This window comes from Oncorhynchus tshawytscha, linkage group LG20 (genome assembly GCF_018296145.1).
Source record: "Oncorhynchus tshawytscha isolate Ot180627B linkage group LG20, Otsh_v2.0, whole genome shotgun sequence".
Classification (NCBI taxonomy): Eukaryota; Metazoa; Chordata; class Actinopteri; order Salmoniformes; family Salmonidae; genus Oncorhynchus; species Oncorhynchus tshawytscha.
In genome coordinates this window covers 41,679,452-41,699,282 of record NC_056448.1, presented here as the reverse complement: position 1 = coordinate 41,699,282, position 19,831 = coordinate 41,679,452, and the positions used below count along the sequence as shown (strand labels likewise).

General features: G+C 43.0%; 2 protein-coding genes across 8 annotated transcripts in view; both read right to left on the bottom strand.

Moving 5' to 3' along the window:
• The window catches only part of tpm2 (tropomyosin 2 (beta)), a 33,520-nt gene extending 23,708 nt beyond the window's left edge, over positions 1-9,812 (bottom strand). For 2 of the 4 annotated variants that reach the window (XM_024381513.2, XM_024381514.2), the window contains exons 1-2: positions 9,508-9,811; positions 5,383-5,508 (exon numbers count right to left, since the gene is read on the bottom strand). In XM_024381513.2, the coding sequence (XP_024237281.1) occupies positions 5,383-5,508; positions 9,508-9,621 (240 nt within the window). In that variant the 5' untranslated portion in view covers positions 9,622-9,811. Of the gene's footprint in view, positions 1-5,382; positions 5,509-9,507 lie in introns of all 4 variants that reach the window. The other 2 variants (XM_024381515.2, XM_024381512.2) reach the window with 2 other exon arrangements.
• An 853-nt stretch (positions 9,813-10,665) lies between these two features.
• The window catches only part of tln1 (talin 1), a 142,301-nt gene continuing 133,135 nt past the window's right edge, over positions 10,666-19,831 (bottom strand). For all 4 annotated transcript variants that reach the window (XM_042302686.1, XM_042302685.1, XM_042302688.1 and 1 more), the window contains 6 exons: positions 18,990-19,114; positions 16,900-17,025; positions 16,384-16,446; positions 15,866-16,048; positions 12,863-12,988; positions 10,666-12,457 (listed from right to left, as the gene is read on the bottom strand). In XM_042302686.1, coding sequence (XP_042158620.1) covers positions 12,323-12,457; positions 12,863-12,988; positions 15,866-16,048; positions 16,384-16,446; positions 16,900-17,025; positions 18,990-19,114 — 758 coding nt within the window. In that variant the 3' untranslated portion in view covers positions 10,666-12,322. The remainder of the gene's footprint in view (positions 12,458-12,862; positions 12,989-15,865; positions 16,049-16,383; positions 16,447-16,899; positions 17,026-18,989; positions 19,115-19,831) is intronic.

The following is a 19,831-nucleotide window of genomic DNA, read 5'->3' as shown; positions in this document are numbered from 1 at the left end:
GCTGTGAGCATGAACTGGAAAGCATGACTTCACTTCACTATAAACAAGACTGCATTCTTTCAATTCTTTTCCTTCTTTGGTAACATTATAATGTTACAAGTTAAAGGTTTTGAAAATCACATGTCTAATGTCACGCATGCTTAAGATTTTCACGAGTATCATAATTACTAAGTTGTAATTTCTGTGTGTTTAAATATGTGGCATAATCAACGGGATATACGAATAAGCTTCATGCGTCATTGGGTTTGCCATTGAAAAAACGTCCCGACTCAATTATTGAAAATAATTATGTATAAATAACTAAACATAACATATTTAAAACCGGTAGTGTCTATCAGGTTTCTATCATGAGTAAGCCTGAAAATTAACTAATCATGTTTCTCATCAGGTATAGCCACAGTCTTTAAATAGATCAGTGTGACAACTATTGGTGACTGTCCTCTATTGGCACGGTTACAACTCTGGTGACATCATCACGGTGCCGTGATGATGGAGCGGGAAGACGCGGCGGTCGGGAGGGGTGGAACATCAGCGGGAGGAGGAGGTGGTCAGGAGGGGTGGAACATCAGCGGGAAGAGGAGGTGGTCAGGAGGGATGGAACATCAGCGGGAGGAGGAGGTGGTCAGGAGGGGTGGAACATCAGCGGGAGGAGGAGGTTGTCAGGAGGGGTGGAACATCAGCGTGAAGAGGAGGTGGTCGGAACGGGTGGAACATCAGGAAATTATAAACTGTGTTTTTAGGAAGGATTTTGAGAACAGGTAGTCTAGAATGCTGACAGCCACAGTCCTTATATGGACATGGTGAAACGGGATTGGAACTCTGAAGCATAACTGTACTGTACAGAGTTGAAATTAGCCTGGTCCCAGCTATTGCTTACACGCCACTCTCTCAATTGAGTATCTTACCTAGTTATTTTTAGATGATCTCATTTACTATTTTGTAGCTTTAGCAACTATGTGTGTGTTTGTCTATCCCATTTCGTTCCACTCCCGTAGGCTTTACAGATGCTCCCCACCCCTTGGCTGCAACCATTCTAATTTAGTTTACCCTGCACGCACAACCTCCGTGGAATTCCTGGTCTCTTTTTGGCCCTTCCGGAAACATGGATCATCCCAGAGAACACTGCTACCCCAGCTGCTGTCTCTTCATCTGATAACATTTTCTCTCATACTCAGAGAGGATTTGGTCGTCGTGGTGGTGGCATAGGGCTGCTTAATTCTCCTAAATGGAGAATATCTCTTTTCTCCCTCACACACCTGTCCATCTCCTCATTTGAACTCACTGCTGTCACTGTCACTTGTTCACTGAAGCTCAACATTGTTGTCATCTATAGCTCACCAGGTGCCCTTAGAGAGTTCCTTAATGAGCTTGACACATGCTGGGTGTACTGGGTGATTTCAACCTCCCGACATCTGCCTTTGATTCATTTCTTTCCAACTCTTTCTTTCCCCTCCTTGCCTCTTTTGACCTCTTCCTTTCCAAGTTCCCTCCCACTCACAAGGCAGGCAATACGCTTGACCTAATCTTTACTAGAGGCTGTTTGTCTACTAATCTCACGGCAACCCACCTCCAGGTCTCTGATCACTACTTTGTTTCCTTTTCTGTCCCTTTCCTCCAACCCTAACCACTCAGGCCCTACCCAGATGGTAATGAGCTGTCACAATCGTTGCTCTCTCCCCTACTCTCTCCTCCTCTATCCTATCATCTCTAAATCCTTCTCCCTCCCGTCTACTGATTCCTCTTTGACCCTACTATCCTCCATTTCCGCATCCTATGACTCGAAACTGTCCTCTTTCCTCCCGACCTGCTCGGCCATCCCCTCTTGCTTACAGAACAGGGTTGCGGGCAGTTGAGACTTTTTCCTATTCCTCATTCCCTCATCCACTCATACCTGACCATTGGCTGCATCCCCTCTGACTTCAAGATGACCAGGGTCGCTACCCTCCTTAAGAAACCAACACTCAATCCCTCTGATGTCAAAAACTACAGACCGGTATCCCTTCTTCCTGTTCTTTCCTAAACACTTGAGCATGCTGTCTCTGACCAACTCTCTGGCTATCTCTCTCAGAACAATCTTCTTGACCCTAACCAGTCAAGACGGGTCACTCAACCGACACTGCTCTTCTCTGTGTCACGGAGTCTCTCCGCACTGCCAAAGCTGACTCTCTCTCCTCTGTTCTCATCCTCCTAGATCTACTTGCTGCCTTTGACACCGTGAACCATCAGCTCCTCCTCTCCACCCTCTCAGGGCCGAGCGTCTAAGGATCTGCACACTCTTGGATTGCATCCTACCTGGCAGGCCGCTCCTATCAGGTGACTTGGAGAGGATCTGTGTCTGCACCACGTGCTCTCACTACTGGTGTCCCCCAGAGCTTGGTTCTAGACCCTCTCTTCTCTCTATACACCAAGTCACTCGGCTCCGTCATATATCCTCACATTGTCTCTCCTATCATTGCTATGTGGATGATGCTCAACTACTTTTCTTCTTCCCTCTTTCCAATCGAAGCTCACATCCGCTACAAGACCATGGTACTTGCCTACGGAGCAGCAAGAATTAGGGAATTGCCCCTACCTTCAGGCTCTGCTCAAACTCTACACCCCAACCCAACCCAAGTACTCCGTTCTGCCACCTCTGGTCTCTTGAGCTCCCGCTCAATCCAGTCCAAGCTCTTCTCTGTCCTGGCACCCCAATGGTGGAACCGAGTCCCTGCCCATCTTCCGAAAACCCTACTCTTCAAAGATGATTAAAAAATATATATATATATATTTAACCTTTATTTAACTTGGCAAGTCAGTTAAGAACAAATTCTTATTTACAATGACAGCCTACTCTGGCCAAACTCGGACGAAACTGGGCAGAGTGGGACTCCCCCATGGGGCTCCCAATCACAGCCGGTTGTGATGCAGCCTGGATACGAACCAGGAACTGCAGTGACACTCCTTGCACTGAGATGCAGTGCATTAGACCGTTGCACCACTTGGGAGCCCATAGTCTAAAATAATTCCACAGCGCACCCCCTCCTCATGAGAATATTTGACTGTGTTTACACAGGCAGCCTAATTCAGATATTTTGACAATTATTTGGCGTATCTGATACCCATCTGATCTTTCCCTAATGTGTAAACAGCAATAACAAAAAAACATGGAATCTGATCTTTTGAGTTCCAATTTACACCACCTCCATATGTGGATCTCAAACCTGATACAATTCAGTCTGGATGCTCAGATCTGATTTTTTTAGCTCTGAAATGTTTTATTTTGCACATGCCATGCCGTTACCATGTCAACTACCCCAAAATTTAAAGGAACAGTGACAGGAAATGAGCATCGCATCTGTGTACTACTTCAGATGCTACATCAATGTGAATGCACACATCTGATATCGGTCACATATAAAACTGAGTGTGGACAGTCAGAAAAAAAGATTGGATATGAATCAAAAGAATTCGGAATTGGGTTGTTAGGGTGGCTGCCTTTTCTGGGTTACAGGTTGTCTTACTACACTCTTAGGATAACCTTTGGAAGAACCCTATTTGGTTCCAGGTAGAATCATTTTGGTTCCGTGTAGAACCCTTTCCACAGAGGGTTCTAGATGGAACCCAAAAGGGTTCTACCTGGAACCAAAAATGGTTCTACGTCCGAGCCAAAAATGATACTCCTATGGGGACAGCCAAAGAACCCTTTCGGATCCTTTTTCCCCTACTCAATGGGGAAAGGCCTATGATGACATATAAAACAACAATATATCAGGTAACTTGAATGCGTATACCAGATCATATAATCATAAGAAAGGCTATGAGACATCATTTAGAAAAAACATTGTCCTGTCTTAAGGTACAGTACGAATGATGACAAAAAAGTTATACCAGCAACTGAAGGTTTACTTATAGTTTACTACCACTGCTAGTCCGGCCTAAAGGTTTCCTGTAGCGTACTGTATTATACGGTCTCTGTGAACCTCTCTGACACCATGTTGACCTGTATTTGACCGGAGTCAGACAAAGTGCGGACCAGAGACCACGGCAATCAAAGAAACTCAAACCAAATCATTCCCTGCATTCACTCCAAGGTGCTGACAAGCTTTATGCTGTGTTTGCTAAATGTGATACAGGTCGAGGTTTGGCACTTTCTCCGCCGCAGCTGTCAACAAGCAAGGTCGCTTGATCAGTGGGGTTCCAACTGGCCCATATCAGATTTGTGCATTCACATTGATGTAGCATCTGAAGTAGTACACAGATACAATGCTCATTTCCTGTCACTGTTCCTTTAAATTTTGGAGTAGTTGACATGGTAACGGCACGGGCATGTGCAAAAATAAAAAATTTCAGAGCAAAAAAAATCAGATCTGAGCATCCAGACTGAATTGTATCAGGTTTGAGATCCACATATGGAGGTGGTGTAAATTGGAACTCAAAAGATCAGATTCCATGTTTTTTTGTTATTGCTGTTTACACATTAGAAAGATCAGATGGGTATCAGATACGCCAAATAATTGTCAAATGATCTGAATTGGACTGCGTACACCAGCCAAATATTCTCGTGAGGAGGGAGGGGGGCGCTGTGGGATTATGTAAGATTCTCTTTGAAGAGTAGGGTTTTCAGATGTTGATGGGCATGGCCGGAGAGGATGGAACTTGAGGTGCATCCCAAAAATATTTCCTCTGGTGGAGGCATGTGGGCTGGTAGGAGTTTACACCATATTTCTCATATTAGTCATTTCCATTCAAATCAGCAAGGGCAAGTGAACAAGCGCTCACATTGGGAGGAAGGTGAGATAATTGGGACAAAACCTGGGAGGTTTGACAGAAGCATACTGCCCACACTGTGCAGTGCAGGTTTGTCCCACCAGGGGGAGACAACGGGACCTGGAGCCTGACAGCCTGCTAATTGATGACCTGACGACACATTTAGCTGTGTATACTTTTACATAGTATAACATTACAAGCGTGCTTTAATGACAGGCAGCAATGGTGAAATTGTGAAAACTATATGGCTGGAGGATCTTGGCATCCTTGATGAAATTCAATCCTAAATGAAATTTAATCGCAATGAAGTGTTTGATTTTATAGGTGAATTTATGACAATAACTTAGTAGGGGAAATGCATTAGCCATAACATATTCTGACATATTATTATCTAAATGACCAGTGAAAATCAACAAAGAGGAGGGAATTATGCAGTAGTCTCTGGAGTCAGTTGCTCGTCTGTGTACTGCAGTGATACATTGCCTAAAAGCACGACCATGTCACCCATGCCTGTAACTGGGGTGTGCGTATGTACATGCCTCAATGGTGTGTGTCTGTGTGCGCGCGTGTGTGTGTGCCGTGCTTTGACGTCACCATGGTCATAGTGACCCCCTAGTGGTACCCAGTGTCACTCACGTCTGTGGCCTTCTTCTCAGCCTGCTCCAGCTTCTCCTGGGCATCCTTCAGTGACTCTGAGTATTTATCCAACTCATCCTCCACTCCCTTCAGCTTCTTCTGCAGGGCCAGCAACTCTTCTTCCAGCTAGAAGACACACACACACACACACACACACACACACACACACACACACACACACACACACACACACACACACACACACACACACACACACACACACACACACACACACACACACACACACACACACACACACACACAATAATGTCAGGGGACCAATCCATTTGGTTTGTTTGTTAGAGTCATATACAATAAGATACATAACCGATTCAATAAGATACATAACCGATTCAATAAGATAAATGACCGATTCATATCAAACCTACTCTGAAGAGCATTCACAAAGTCTCCATAAACACTATATAGATGCTTCACAAATCATTCATAAACAAAGTCCTACTGCATAAAGAGTGATATAACAGCTCCTTATATATATGACGCTTAATATGGCGTGGTCCTTGATGCCGCCTTTAGCATATCATTTACTTGTGAAGGGCTTTATGTAGGGTTTATGAAGGGCTTATGTAGGGTTTATGAAGGGCTTATGTAGGGTTTATGAAGGGTTTATGAAGGATTTACATAGGGTTTAGAAGGGTTTGTGAACGGTTTATAAAGAGTTCATAAAGGGTTTATGAAGGGTTTATGAAGGCGTCAGTATGCCTTAAAAGCTAAATCCTTTTTAGTTTGAAGTGGGACCCATACTGCATATAGATTGAGTTAGCGGGACAAGAACTGTCCTGTTGAAGGTTATACTCTATCCTCCAGTCGATGTGTCTGGGTATAACTGAGCACTGCCCGAGGCTGACTGTCAGGGCAGGTTGGGCCAGGCATGAGGACAGACTTATAAAGGGAAAGCTGTCATAGTGTCCCTCCAGAGTCATAGGTTGTTTTCCAAATGCCACCATTTTCCCTACATAGTGCACTTCCTTTCACCAGTGCCCATCAAAAGTAGTGCACTATGTAGGGAATAGGGTGGAATTTGTGACCAGACAGTCTCAGAGTGACTGGGGCTGCAGCTGGTGATGTTCCCTCAGTCTCCCCTTTCAACAGGCATCAAATAAACCCCTGTGCATTATCCACAAGCCTGGCAGCCGGGACATAGCTCCCTCCGCAGCCTCGTAAAAGCAGACACCTATTAATTGTATTCTTGTGACGATAGCGACTCTCTGCTACTACTGTTTATGGTAAAGGTCATGTAAAGTAAATAGAGAGGAATGGTGCCCTGGTCATAGACTGAAGCTGTTGAGAGTTGAATGTACCTGTAGGAGGGTTGCTTGTTTTGGCAGGTCCCCTGTTCACCGCATCATATCAAAGTTCTTGCTATCTTTCCCAATGCAATTTAAAAAAAAATCTTCCTGACGAGTGTTAAAAATGTCTAGGCTACAACCAAAGAAGCGTCATGTCGTTAGGATCGTCGCTAGAAAAGATCCCCTCTAACCGAGAAAAGCCCATTGTGAATGTGAATGACAGCGGCAGTGTGTGAACCGTGAACACTATGTCCTTGTGATGAATGTCATTCTTTTATTACATCTGACAGATTACAGCGGTCTTTTGGGCTCCAGCTATGTGAGAGGGGCATTCTGATCCCAGGCCTGCTGCTCTTTCATGTTATTTTGGGTCCAGCCTTGATCCTCTTTTTCTTTGTTGAACAACAATTCCAATAGACATGCCACCGTCAAGGCTGCTCCAAAGAGAAATGTGGGTGCTGGAATCAGAATAGCCCAAGGTGTGGTCTTCTGCGATCAAATACTTGTGAGGGAAGACTACTCCTATTTATAGAGAGGCTCCATTTGGTTCTAGCTGACCACGTCAATTAAACATGACAGATGAGTAGAATGGAAAATTTAGACGCCAACAAAAGCTGAAGCGATTAGACCATTAGTTATTCGCCGCCACGGAAGCAAATGTTCTCCATGGTATCACAAATACACACTGGGGGGGGTAGACAAATGTTCAAGGACAAATGGGGGTTCCATTTCCATTCCATTCTAAGCCACTGGTGGCTTTCGTTACTTGGGAACTAAACGGGAAGAGAGGACTCGCATAACATAATGAGTAATATTAGTCAAGTCTAAAGTGACCAGAAGCAATTTGGTTCAGTACTATACATGTCCATATAAGCTCAAGCTATTTTCTGTTCAGGAAGAGGATCCATTCCAAATCTCCATCATAAATCTGAGTTCTTGAGGCAGCTAAGGTAGGAAGTAGCTTCATAACAGTAAAAATGAGGTACACTAGAATGAGATGGTGCATCGTCTGTTGTCCAGATCCAGGTACAGCTACACATTCAGTTGTTGCCAAATCTGACAAGTTGTGTAGGTAGGGATGATTTTAAAAAAATGCTGTGGCTCTGAAGGTGCATATGCGTTCGATAATTTACTTCCAAATGCTCAAGACAAAGCAGAAAGATGGTTTTCTTGTTCCCATGGGGGATGGTAGGGAGTAGCCTACGTCCAAAGGCAGAGAACAGAATGAAACTGGGAGAAGGGCTAAGCTGCTATGGAGCCATAATGTCAACATTATGAGAAGTGGTCATCATAGACAGACCATGGGTTAACAGCTGAGAGGGAGACCATGAAAAGCTGGGGCCATGATGTAACTGATTCTGAGATGGGGTTGGATCCAAAATGACGAATGGAGAGTCTTGTCTTCTGTCATTCCATCCCGGTCTTGATTTTCCAACAGAAAAGTGGCAGAAGTGGATTGCAGGATGTGAGAGGGTTAAAACTCAAAACGCTTCAAATTGTGTCTATTTGTTGAAGGTCTAGCTAACACTTGTATAATACAGAATCTGACCATCTTCAATGGTTAAATTATAACAAATGAGAGATGACGCTGGACATATGATCATTGGGAAGACTGGTATTCTCAAGCTCCCTGATTGGGTCAATACTGACAACTTGGGTTTGATACTTAAGCAATAAGGCCTGAGGGGGTGTGGTATATGGCCAATGTACCACGGCTAAGGGCTGTTCTTAGGCACGACGCAACACGTAGTGCCTGGATACAGCCCTTAGCTGTGGTATATTAGCCATATCCCACAAACCCCCGAGTTGCCTTATTGCTATTATAAACTGGTTACCAACGTAATTAGAGCAGTACAAATAAATGTTTTGTCATACCTATAGTATACGTTCTGATTGGCTGACAGCCGTGTAATATCAGACCGTATACCACAGGTATGACAAAACATGTATTTTTACTGCTCTAATTACGCTGGTAACCAGTTTATAATAGCAGTAAGGTACTTCGGGGGTTTGTGGTATATGGCCAATATACCACGGCTAAGGGCTGTGTCATACATAAGAACAGCCCTTAGCCGTGGTATATTGGCCATATACCACACCCCCTTGGGCCTTATTGCTTAAATATACCACGGCTGTCAGCTAGTCAGCATTCAGGGCTCGAACCACCCAGTTTATACTTAAAAATGAAACACTAATTCACACCGTACTCCTTAAGTCAGCTTGTGCCCCCTTCATCAATGTGCTTTGACTCAGGGAATTTAACACTGCCCGTAATAACCTCAAACTGGCTGGGCCGGTGGGATCTGTTCATCTATCTAATCAACTTCACTCCGATCGGCCTGCTGTACCCATGAAACACCATTGAAGAGACTATAAGGACATTTATTATTTGTAGTTGCAAAAGTCTGTAGTAGCTTCATGGATAACTTCACAAGAGGATATTTAGAACAAACACTTACCTATCTTCCACATAGACATTGGACATCTGTCTTACCATGTGTTGCAGGGTAGAAACTTCATATTTGAAATATAGTAAATATTTGAAGTGCTCACCCAAGTACTAAAATCACTGACTGAGTTTTTACATTATGTTTATTGTATATTGTAGAATAGATTGTACATGGATTACCATACGTGGATGACATAAAACCAAACCACTTCATGGTTGACAGATAGAGGGGATCAGTATAATCATTCAATTGAATAAATGAGTGTAAAATCTATTTCTATTGGCATTAGATACAGTTGCCCCTCTCCCTTCAAGCAATGAAAAGGCAGGGAATGCCCTCTTGTTCAGTTAGTTATATTCTCATACCTGTTTGCATTTGTCCTCTGCCCCCTTTTTGTCTCCTTCTGCTTGCTCTGCCCGATCAATAGCATTCTCCTTATCCAGTTTCAACATTTGCATTTTCTTCTTGATGGCTTCCATGGTTACTGTTGTTTTTTCTCTCCTAATAACAGGCGAAAAGGGTTCAGAGTTGGTTCTCTCGACGGACGCGCACGAGCCACACAGAGGACAGAGGACTGAAGTTCACAGAAGCAGCACCTCGAGCCGAGTGATGAGACAAAGCTAGTCTGGATTAGGTAAGGGAGGATGGGAGGATGTAATTCTGTCCAGAGCCCAATACTTTTTTTGGAAAGTTCAGATAAATCACGCCCGAGCTAGAGTGACGTCGCGCGCCTGTGATTCGTTCAACGCGTTGGGTAGGAATTGAGCGCACAGATTTTGTCCATTTTTGGGAGGCTCCGATTTCATATAATGTTCGAATGTCTGTGGTATGATATTGAACCTAAATATATCTGTAGACACAGGGATATAGGTGCCCACACCATGTAATGAAAAGGTTGGCCATCTTTAATAGGTATACTTGGGTGTATTTAGTTTCCCCTGTATTTGCCGTTCTCTAACCGAGCGCACTGGGGGACGCAGTTAGGCATCGTTTTAACCAGCTCATGTAAAAGTTATAGCCTTCATACGCTCTTCCTCTTCATGGGTTCATTTATGTCCACATTTAATACAATTTGCACACTTGACGACACTACAGCCAGTGTCGTCTTAGTTTGGTAGCCTGAACTAGGCTTGTTCATTGATAAAAGTCTGTCAGGGCATGGGTTGTTTCTAATGGTATTTAAAAGAGGGGAAAATAACAATAACAAGTTGTAACAACAGTCAAAAGTTATGTTGCCAAGACTGAGGGTAGTCGGTGCCGGTTAGCAGCAGCCACCTGGGGACGAGTTTGGTCTTTGGTGAAGAATAACCGGTGACAAACGACAAGGTACAGTATGGAACCAAGGGGAAATGTATTTGTGACTGACTAGGCTACTGTAGACTTGATGCGACTAGAATTCGTTCACAATGGCGAGTCTATTTTACTCATGTTAATTTGTCTGAATATCAGCATAGCAGGTCATATTATGATATGAATCATTGATAAAGTGACTTCAACATTTTAATGTGAAATAAAATAACTTCTCAGGGAAAACCAGCTTTATTGACCATAAATCTCTTTTACAATACTATTGAGATGGTGATCCCATAGCACTGTTAATACATGTATATAGTATCAAAATCAAAGGTCAACAAAACAATTAGAAAATGAAAAGAAAAAACACTCAAGTTAGGCTTTCCCTATGTTTGTAATCAACACATAGGCAACTTAACAGTTGTTTTCTATCCAACTATTTTGATTAAGAGAAAAGAGAAAACAAATGTTTGTAAAAGAGTGGATTTATATGATGTGTTGTTAAGTTAAACAAATGGATAAGTGCACTTGAAGATGGGAAAACGTTAACAGTTAAATACAATTAGTTGTAAAATACATATAGCAGGCACTTTTTGACTCATTGATATGTTGAAAGAAGGTTAGGTTACAAGGAGGCCTCTGACAATGTGAAATAGGCTGGCAATTCAGGGTACATGGTGGTTAATAACACTGGACACATGATCCTTTGCATACAATGGCCATCATAGGATTGTACTGCGACAAGAGAAATGACCCCAAAATACATATCTAAATTTGTTTCTAAAGATCTACTGGTTACAGTTGGCTATTAGATGCATATTACACAGTCAACATCTGATAAAGATTTTAACCACTCAATAGCACCCGAAGGAACAGCCATTCATGATTCAAAACAATGTCCTGAAGAAAACAAAGTATGGCTTTATGTGCTTCAAACACAGAATATCAGGTCCAAAAGTTCATATGATGACACAAACAAATACTCACATATACTTTATTAACATAGAAATGTAATAGAAGATACCATTTGTAACACATTTCATAGCATTATTTCTCTTTAAAAAAAAAAAAAATATGTGTTTTCTCTCTATGAATTGTTTAATCGCAAAGTAAATCATTGCACCTCTGGTCCAAATTGCAACAAAATACAGGTACATTTCATTGGTTGAAATAAAAAGACAACACACATTCTTGTTAAACGATGTCTTCTTTGGGATCTGACCAAAGCCACAGTTGTTTATGGTAAACACCTAGCTGAGCTCTTTGTTGTACGGTGACCGACCGACCGTCTCTTACCATTCACCCTGGCCAGTTAAAATCATTGGTCAGTCAAGTGGGGTCTCAACATTTACTCGCTGTAGGCCCACCTTTTGGTGACTGCATTTTTCAAATCCAAAAAAACCAAACAGAAAACAGACACCGCCAAACAGATGGTTCTTGTGCTCACTAAAATAATAGCATGCTAGCGTCAAAGGCAAATATCAGTTATTGGCAGGAGGATGTGAATTTAATGAAAATGGTGAAGCGGCAGTGAACAGGAGCTAAACGCTCATTGAAATCACAAACTATCAAGGACTACCTCAAAGACTTGGATGCATATATATATATTTTGTTTTAGCATTATCCAAAAACAAAACCAGTGGCATTGTAACGCTCTTGAACGTGACAAATAAATCTAAGAAAAAAAAAAGACACTTAAAATAAACATCCTAATACAGCTTTCACTTTATACCCCTTTAATTATCTCACCCTAATATTGCTCCTCTTCAAGCATAATACCTCTTCGTTTTCCTCTTTTCTCTAATATAGCCTGGGGATGTAGCCCCTGAACATCGGATTTGTCTTCGCTGTATATGCATATGTGTGTGTGTGTGTGTACACGTTTCATCACTGCTCCTGCCCGTCCTCCCTGAGCTCAGAGGGCAGGAACTTGTACTGCTGCTGTCGGATGGTGGCCAGCTTCTTTCTGGCCTCGTCCAACTCCCTCTCCTTCCTCAGCATTTCCTCCTGGGCAGCAATGATCTAATAGACAGAACACGACTGGTTAACACCCTGATCTAATAGACAGAACACGACTGGTTAACACCCTGATCTAATAGACAGAACACGACTGGTTAACACCCTGATCTAATAGACAGAACACGACTGGTTAACACCCTGATCTAACAGGCAGAACACCACTGGTTAACACCCAGAACACACCTCCTCTCATACATAGATGAACAGAACAGGCACATGGAAACACAGGTACACACATCAACAGAAATACAAAACATGCCTCATATGTGATCTTTAAGAAAATAATTCTGAATGTGAATTTGGGTGTCATAGAATGACACTGTCTTCCTCTATTGCACTGAAATAATCCTTACATCGATGGGAAGTTTGTGTGAAAATTCAAGCAGGCTCTCATGGCCCTCTGCTTACCTGAGCAATGCCTCCCACCATCTTGCTCTTAACAACCACGGCCTGCTCGTCTTGGGCGTCAAAGGCTGCTTTCTGTGCCGCCTTCACCAGGCTATCGGAGGCCCTCTTAACAGCATTTCCGGCAGCCTGTGGAAGTTCAGAATGGACAGGAGGGACAAGGTGACACAGTCTCTAAGCCAAAACCCAAAGCATTGACACTTTAAGATGCTTACAGACACACACTTTTCTGTGATATTCAGCACATTGTGTGCAGGCCTTTAAAGACAAGTGTAATCACATTTCAATACTGTAGCTCTGTAAGTAAAAAACAAAATTCCAGACAGGATTTTAAAAGTGAATTGGGTTCCCAAAAGGGGTGTGGAACACTGGCGACTGACTGACACATAGCTTTCGGTTAAGACCATTACTTCTCCACTTCTACTGTTCATAAACAGTGCCCCTGGAAAGGGAATGTCTGCCTCCGCCAGAGCTAGTGGCTCTCTCTTCACGCTTGGGGATTGCTTTAAAAGGCAATAAGGAGCTGTTCGCCGTAGTTCACTTGAAGCAAAACATACTTGTTACCGAGACTCACTTGGCAGCCCATTACAAGTAAGGAGACGTGGGTTTTTTTTCTCCTTTTGAGGCTTCGCTGAGAGAAAATAGGTACCGTGCTGGCAAGGCTAGAGCTGCTTTCCTGTCCAATTCTCCCTCCCCTTATACTATCTCTATGGTCGGAATGTCACTGTTAGCTTAGCCCTGACATAAAACACAATGCTAGACAACCCCGTCGGATCCCCAACAGCTGCTAGTCAGTAAAAGACGCCAGGTTTGTTTTCCTGGTACTGACCAAAATAGGGTACAGGTGGGGGAGGTTGAATTGGATAAAACCAACTGTCAAATTTAACAACTCCTTTCACACTATTGGGCAAATCTGAACCATCTTGTGCTGGCTTGGTTATTTTTCTTTCAGTCATTTTCAGCACCCTTCCAAGCAACTATGGAGGAATCGTCACCAGGCAGGGGCAGCACAGTTTGGTTTGGCTTGGCTCAGTAGTGGGAAGTGGGTTCATCGTTTTATTTTTTTATGCTCAAGGCAAAATATCTCGTACAAACCCCAAGTGGTTTTGTTTCATACATTTGATATACACAGTTGTAAAAATAGATTGCTATCCTTTCCTGAGGTGTATTTCCATACCACTTTGATACGACAGCAGTCAACACTGCTGTCAGTGTTCCATTCTCTCATTTGTCGAGTATGTCAGGGATGTGCAGTATATGGCTTCATTTAGCAATTTGCCTCATGGCTACCACCACATCACAGCCATGACAAAACATGTCATAACATTATTGATTTTATACAAAGGGTTAACAGCATTAAAAACCCAGATTATTTCCAAATCATACATTTTTCAACAAAACGTGATACTACATTCACCAACACTGGTTGTCAAGTGTTATTGATATTAACTGCTGTGTAAAGCAAAACTACCCAAGCACTGGTCGATTGTTCTAGAACTTTGCAGGTTGCTATGGCAAACAAAAATGGTTGCTATGGAGTCTATACCTCCCTTGCTAGCTAGCCAACTACACAGCTAACAATTCACTTCAAACTGGAGCTGTTAAGACTGGAAACTAGCTGCATTTTGTTTATTTTTTTCGTGTTTATCAATTGTCGAGGCTTTTTACAGTGGAAATCAGATGTATAAGTTGCATGGCTGGGCAGATGAGACAGTGGATCTGTATTTGTAGTAGTAGCAGTGCGTTGCTAAGTAACGACGTAACCTATGGCACTTTTTTATGAATGTGGCCATGTGTATGTTGTCTAGTATAATCATAGGCCGGATAGACTAACAATGGCAATTCCAATCCAACCATTGTATAATGACTATTTAACCCCCTCTGGTCTGATACCCCCTGTTGCCTTCATGTCAGGGCCAGTCAGAATACCCATACACCCTGCGGCCACTTACCTACCACACAAGCCTTACACATAGCACTACAATCGACTCTTAATCTTAACAGGTTTAATAACCAGGCAACGTTGACTAACTACATGGCCTTTACCAAAGGGATTGGAAACAAACGTGGAGTCTTCAACTTCTCCAGTGTGGCAGTAATCAAAGGCCGTAGCTAGGGTTACAACATTTTCAAAGGCAATGTATGTTGTTTTGAGAGACACTGTATACACAACTATATGGGAATGACCCAGCAGCAGCTGCAAGCCCGGAACAGCAGGAGATAAGCCGCTGCTGATTGGGATGAGAGAATATGAGCCGGTTGGCTGGTAGGTGTGCATAGAGCTGGGGGGAGATCCTGTAACTACACAGGATCGACTATTTCCAGAGAGTGGACTGACTGTCGATGGCCCACGTCAGTAATGCTGGGACAGTTTTGATAGGCTGGACTTCTGATTTTCACACACAGTTCTGAAACAGAATACCCTCCATATATGGATTCTGGAAATTCTGAGTTTCCATGACGACACACCTCTAAAAGATAGTTTGCTAAACAGGAAGTTAAATTTATCTTCTGCTGTGTCACCAGAGAATACTGACAGATAAGTTTCTACTGAGGTCTGAATGAGTTGGCTCCTCGCAGTACTTAATGAGTCTTAATGACACTATGGGATACTCAGTCTTTATGACACTATGGGATACTCAGTCTTTATGACACTATGGGATACTCAGTCTTAATGACACTATGGGATACTCAGTCTTTATGACACTATGGGATACTCAGTCTTTATGACACTATGGGATACTCAGTCTTTATGACACTATGGGATACTCAGTCTTTATGACACTATGGGATACTCAGTCTTTATGACACTATGGGATACTCAGTCTTAATGACAGAGTCATAGCAAGTTTACCACTGTTTTACCATTGAAAAACCTTTTAACTGACTGTTTATCATCAACCGCCCCCCCCGTCACATTAGTTTTTATGTACAGACTGAGCAGCTGCCGGGCGGGGGGGTGGAGGACACAATAGGAGAAGTTCTATAAGTACATAGCACTCTGACCTGTAGCCTCTTCATGGTCTGGGAGTCCTGGTCAGCCTTGACCTTGCAGGCCACCAGGAGCTGGGCAGTGGAGGCAGACACCTGCTTGGCCGAGCTGACGAGCTTCTCCTCGCTGGCGTGGCCCTGCACCGCCGAGTTGGCCGCCTCGCACAGGTTGCTGGTCGCCGCAGCAACCATTCGGGCCTAGTGGAACAGAGAGTTGGAGAAGAGGGTTGTGAATGTATTCTGTTTGTCATCAAATCGGTGAGATACATGAATGCCTCTATTATTAATTCACATGTGTAGACAAGAAATGATGCCACCATAAATATGAATAAGTTATATTCCTTAGTAATGGTGCTACTTTAGGTAGATTTTGATCATCTACTGGTTAAGGAATACTCAAATACCTCATCTACTGGTTAAGGAATATTCAAATACCTCATCTACTGGTTAAGGAATATTCAAATACCTCATCTACTGGTTAAGGAATATTCGAATACCTAATCTACTGGTTAAGGAATTACAGTGACACTTACGGCTGAAATGAGACCTTGAGACCACTGTCCATCATCCACTGCATTGGCTGGGCAGGCACCGACCTGAGAGAGCACAACAAAAGAGAGAGGGAGAGTTAGTCTGAGCACACAGGTCTGGGGAGAGAGTCAGTCTGGTCTGTGGAGAGAGTTAGTCTGGGCACATGGGCCCGGAGAGAGTGTAAATCAGGCCCGGGGAGAGTGTAAATCAGGCCCGGGGAGAGTGTAAATCAGCCCGGGGAGAGTGTAAATCAGGCCTGGGGAGAGTGTAAATCAGGCCCGGGGAGAGTGTAAATCAGGCCCGGGGAGAGTGTAAATCAGGCCCTGGGAGAGTGTAAATCCGGCCTGGGCCACTCAGACGGTGTTGAATGACTACAGCATGAGTTAAGTTAGACGTTAATTCCCAGCAGACACAGCTGGGCAAAACTGGTTGAAAAGACATCAAAATTACATTATTTCAATCAGTGAATTGCCCCCTGGGTAGGCCCCATACCGTACTGATAACTCTGGTGCGCTTACCTTCCCTTGGGCCACCAGTTCCCTCTGGGCGGCTGAGGCAGCTTTGACCAGAGCACTGGTGGCGGCTGCGATCGATTTGGCCGCCTCCAGGATCTGCTCCTCGAAGTTCAGGCTCTCGTCCGCTTCCTGTTAATAAAAAACACAGAGAATGTTGGAGTCACGAAACACGTTAAACACGCCATAACCTACTTTATGACGCGACAAGTTGAGGACGCGTTTACAATACACATCCTGAGTGGTGTTAATAGGCCTGTTCTACTCTACACCACTATGATGAGTACAGAGGGTGTCAAATACAGTATGTAACTCAAGCCCTCAACTCAAACATGAACATCTAAATGGATATCTAGTAGAGGTCGACCGATTTATCGGAATGGCCGTTTAACTGGGGCCGATTGCAGAACAACAGATTTTTACCTCACCTCTGGGATTCAATTTTGCAACCTTACAGTTAACTAGTCCAACGCTCTAACCACCTGCCTCTCATTGCACTCCACGAGGAGCCTGCCTGTTACGCAAATGCAGTAAGCCAAGGTAAGTTGCTAGCTAGCATTAAACTTATCTTGTAAAAAACAATCAATCTTATCATAATCACTAGTTAACTACACATGGTTGATGATATTACTAGTTTATCTAGCGTGTCCTGCGTTGCATATAATCGATGCAGTGCGTATTCGCAAAAAAGGACTGTCCTTATTCCAATGTGTACCTAACCATAAACATCAATGCCTTTCTTAAAATCAATACACAGAAGTATATATTTTTAAACCTGCATATTTAGCTAAAAGAAATCCAGGTTAGCAGGAAATATTAACCAGGTGAAATTGTGTGACTTCTCTTGCGTTCATTGCACGCAGAGTCAGTGTATATGCAACAGTTTGGGCAGCCTAATTTGCCAGAAATTTACGTAATTATGACATAACATTGAAGGTTGTGCAATGTAACAGCAATATTTAGACTTATGGATGCCACCCGTTAGATAAAATACGGAACGGTTCTGTATTTCACTGAAAGAATAAACGTCTTGTTTTCGAGATGATAGTTTCCGGATTTGGCCATATTAATGACCTAAGGTTCGTATTTCTGTGTGTTATCATGTTATAACTAAGTCTATGATTTGATAGAGCAGTCTGACTGAGCGGTAGTAGGCACCAGCCGGCTTGTAAGCATTGATTCAAACAGCACTTTCTTGCATTTGCCAGCAGCTGTTTATGACTTGAAGCCTATCAACTCCCGAGATGAGGCTGGTGTAACCAATGTGAAATGGCTAGCTAGTTAGCGGGGTGCGCGCTAATAGCGTTTCAAACGTCACTCGCTCTGAGCCTTGGAGTGGTTGTTTCCATTGCTCTGCATGGGTAACGCTGCTTCGAGGGTGGCTGTTGTCATGGTGTTCCTGGTTCGAGCCCAGGGAGGAGCGAGGAGAGGGACGGAAGCTATACTGTTACACTGGCAATACTAAAGTGCTTATAAGAACATCCAATAGTCAAAGGTTAATGAAATACAAATGGTATAGAGCGAAATAGTCCTATAATTCCTATAATAACTACAACCTAAAACTTCTTACCTGGAAATATAGAAGACTCATGTTAAAAGGAACCACCAGCTTTCATATGTTCTCATGTTCTGAGCAAGAAACTTAAATGTTAGCTTTCTAACATGGCACATATTGCACTTTTACTTTCTTCTCCAACACTTTGTTTTTGCATTATTTAAACCAAATTGAACATGTTTCATTATTTATTTGAGGCTAAATTGATTTTATTGATGTATTAAGTTGAAATAAGTGTTCATTCAGTATTGTTGTAATTGTCATTATTACAAATAAAAATAATAAATGTATTTTTTTTTTTTTAAATCGTCTGATTATAATCGGTATCAGGTTTTTTGGTCCTCCAATAATCGGTATCGAAAAATCATAAATCGGTCAACCTCTAATATCTAGACATTTTAAGTGGACGGTATCATTACTGTAGGGGTGTTCAAAGTGGACAGCGGACAGCTAACTAGTCTAGGAGGCCTCTATCCTTGAGGTCAAGCTGGCTGGGCGAGGCATGGGGACCTCCTGACGCGGGCAGAAAAAGCCTCCTCACCTTGGGTTTGGTGCGGGGCCTCAGCAGCTCCAGTTTCCTGGCGGCTGCTTCAATGGCAGCAGCAGCTCCCAGAAGCTCGTTCTCAGCGATGACCGTGGGGTCCTCGGGGTCCACCCATTCCGTTCCTGTTGACACACACAAACGACATGTTAGTGCTAAACAACAGTACTCTTATTTATGGTCACTATGAGGCATTACTGAATGCTCCTGTACAGTACATCACATGGTTATCTTCATAACAGTTTTTGTCACACAGAACAATATGCCTCAAAGTTGTACTCTAAACATTCATTTTGCAGGTATATACAGTGTGTTGGTAGCCCATTGGTCCAGTGCATCACATTCAACATCACATGGTTACCATATACACACTGTTATAGTTCTCTTCCAAAGGAATATAGATTTTCTTTCCACCAGTGAAAAAAGTGAATATTTAAGTTATCCTTTTTAGATAAAAACTAATAAATCTATTCACGCCACCAAATAACTGATTAAAACACACTGTTTTGCAATGAAGGTCTACAGTAGCCTCAACAGCACTCTGTAGGGTAGCACCATGGTGTAGCCGGAGGACAGCTATTTTCCATCCTCCTCTGGGTATATTTACTTCAATACAAAACTTAGGAGGCCCATTGTTCTCACCCCTTCCATAGACTTACACAGTAATGATGACAACTTCCAGAGGACATCCTCCAACCTATCAGAGCTCTTGCAGTATGAACTGATATGTTGTCCACCCAATCAATGGATAAGAGTATTAATCTAGTACTGAAAGAATAAGCTACAGCTAGCTAGCACTGCAGTGCATAAAATGTGGTGAGTGGTTGACTCAAAGAGAAAGA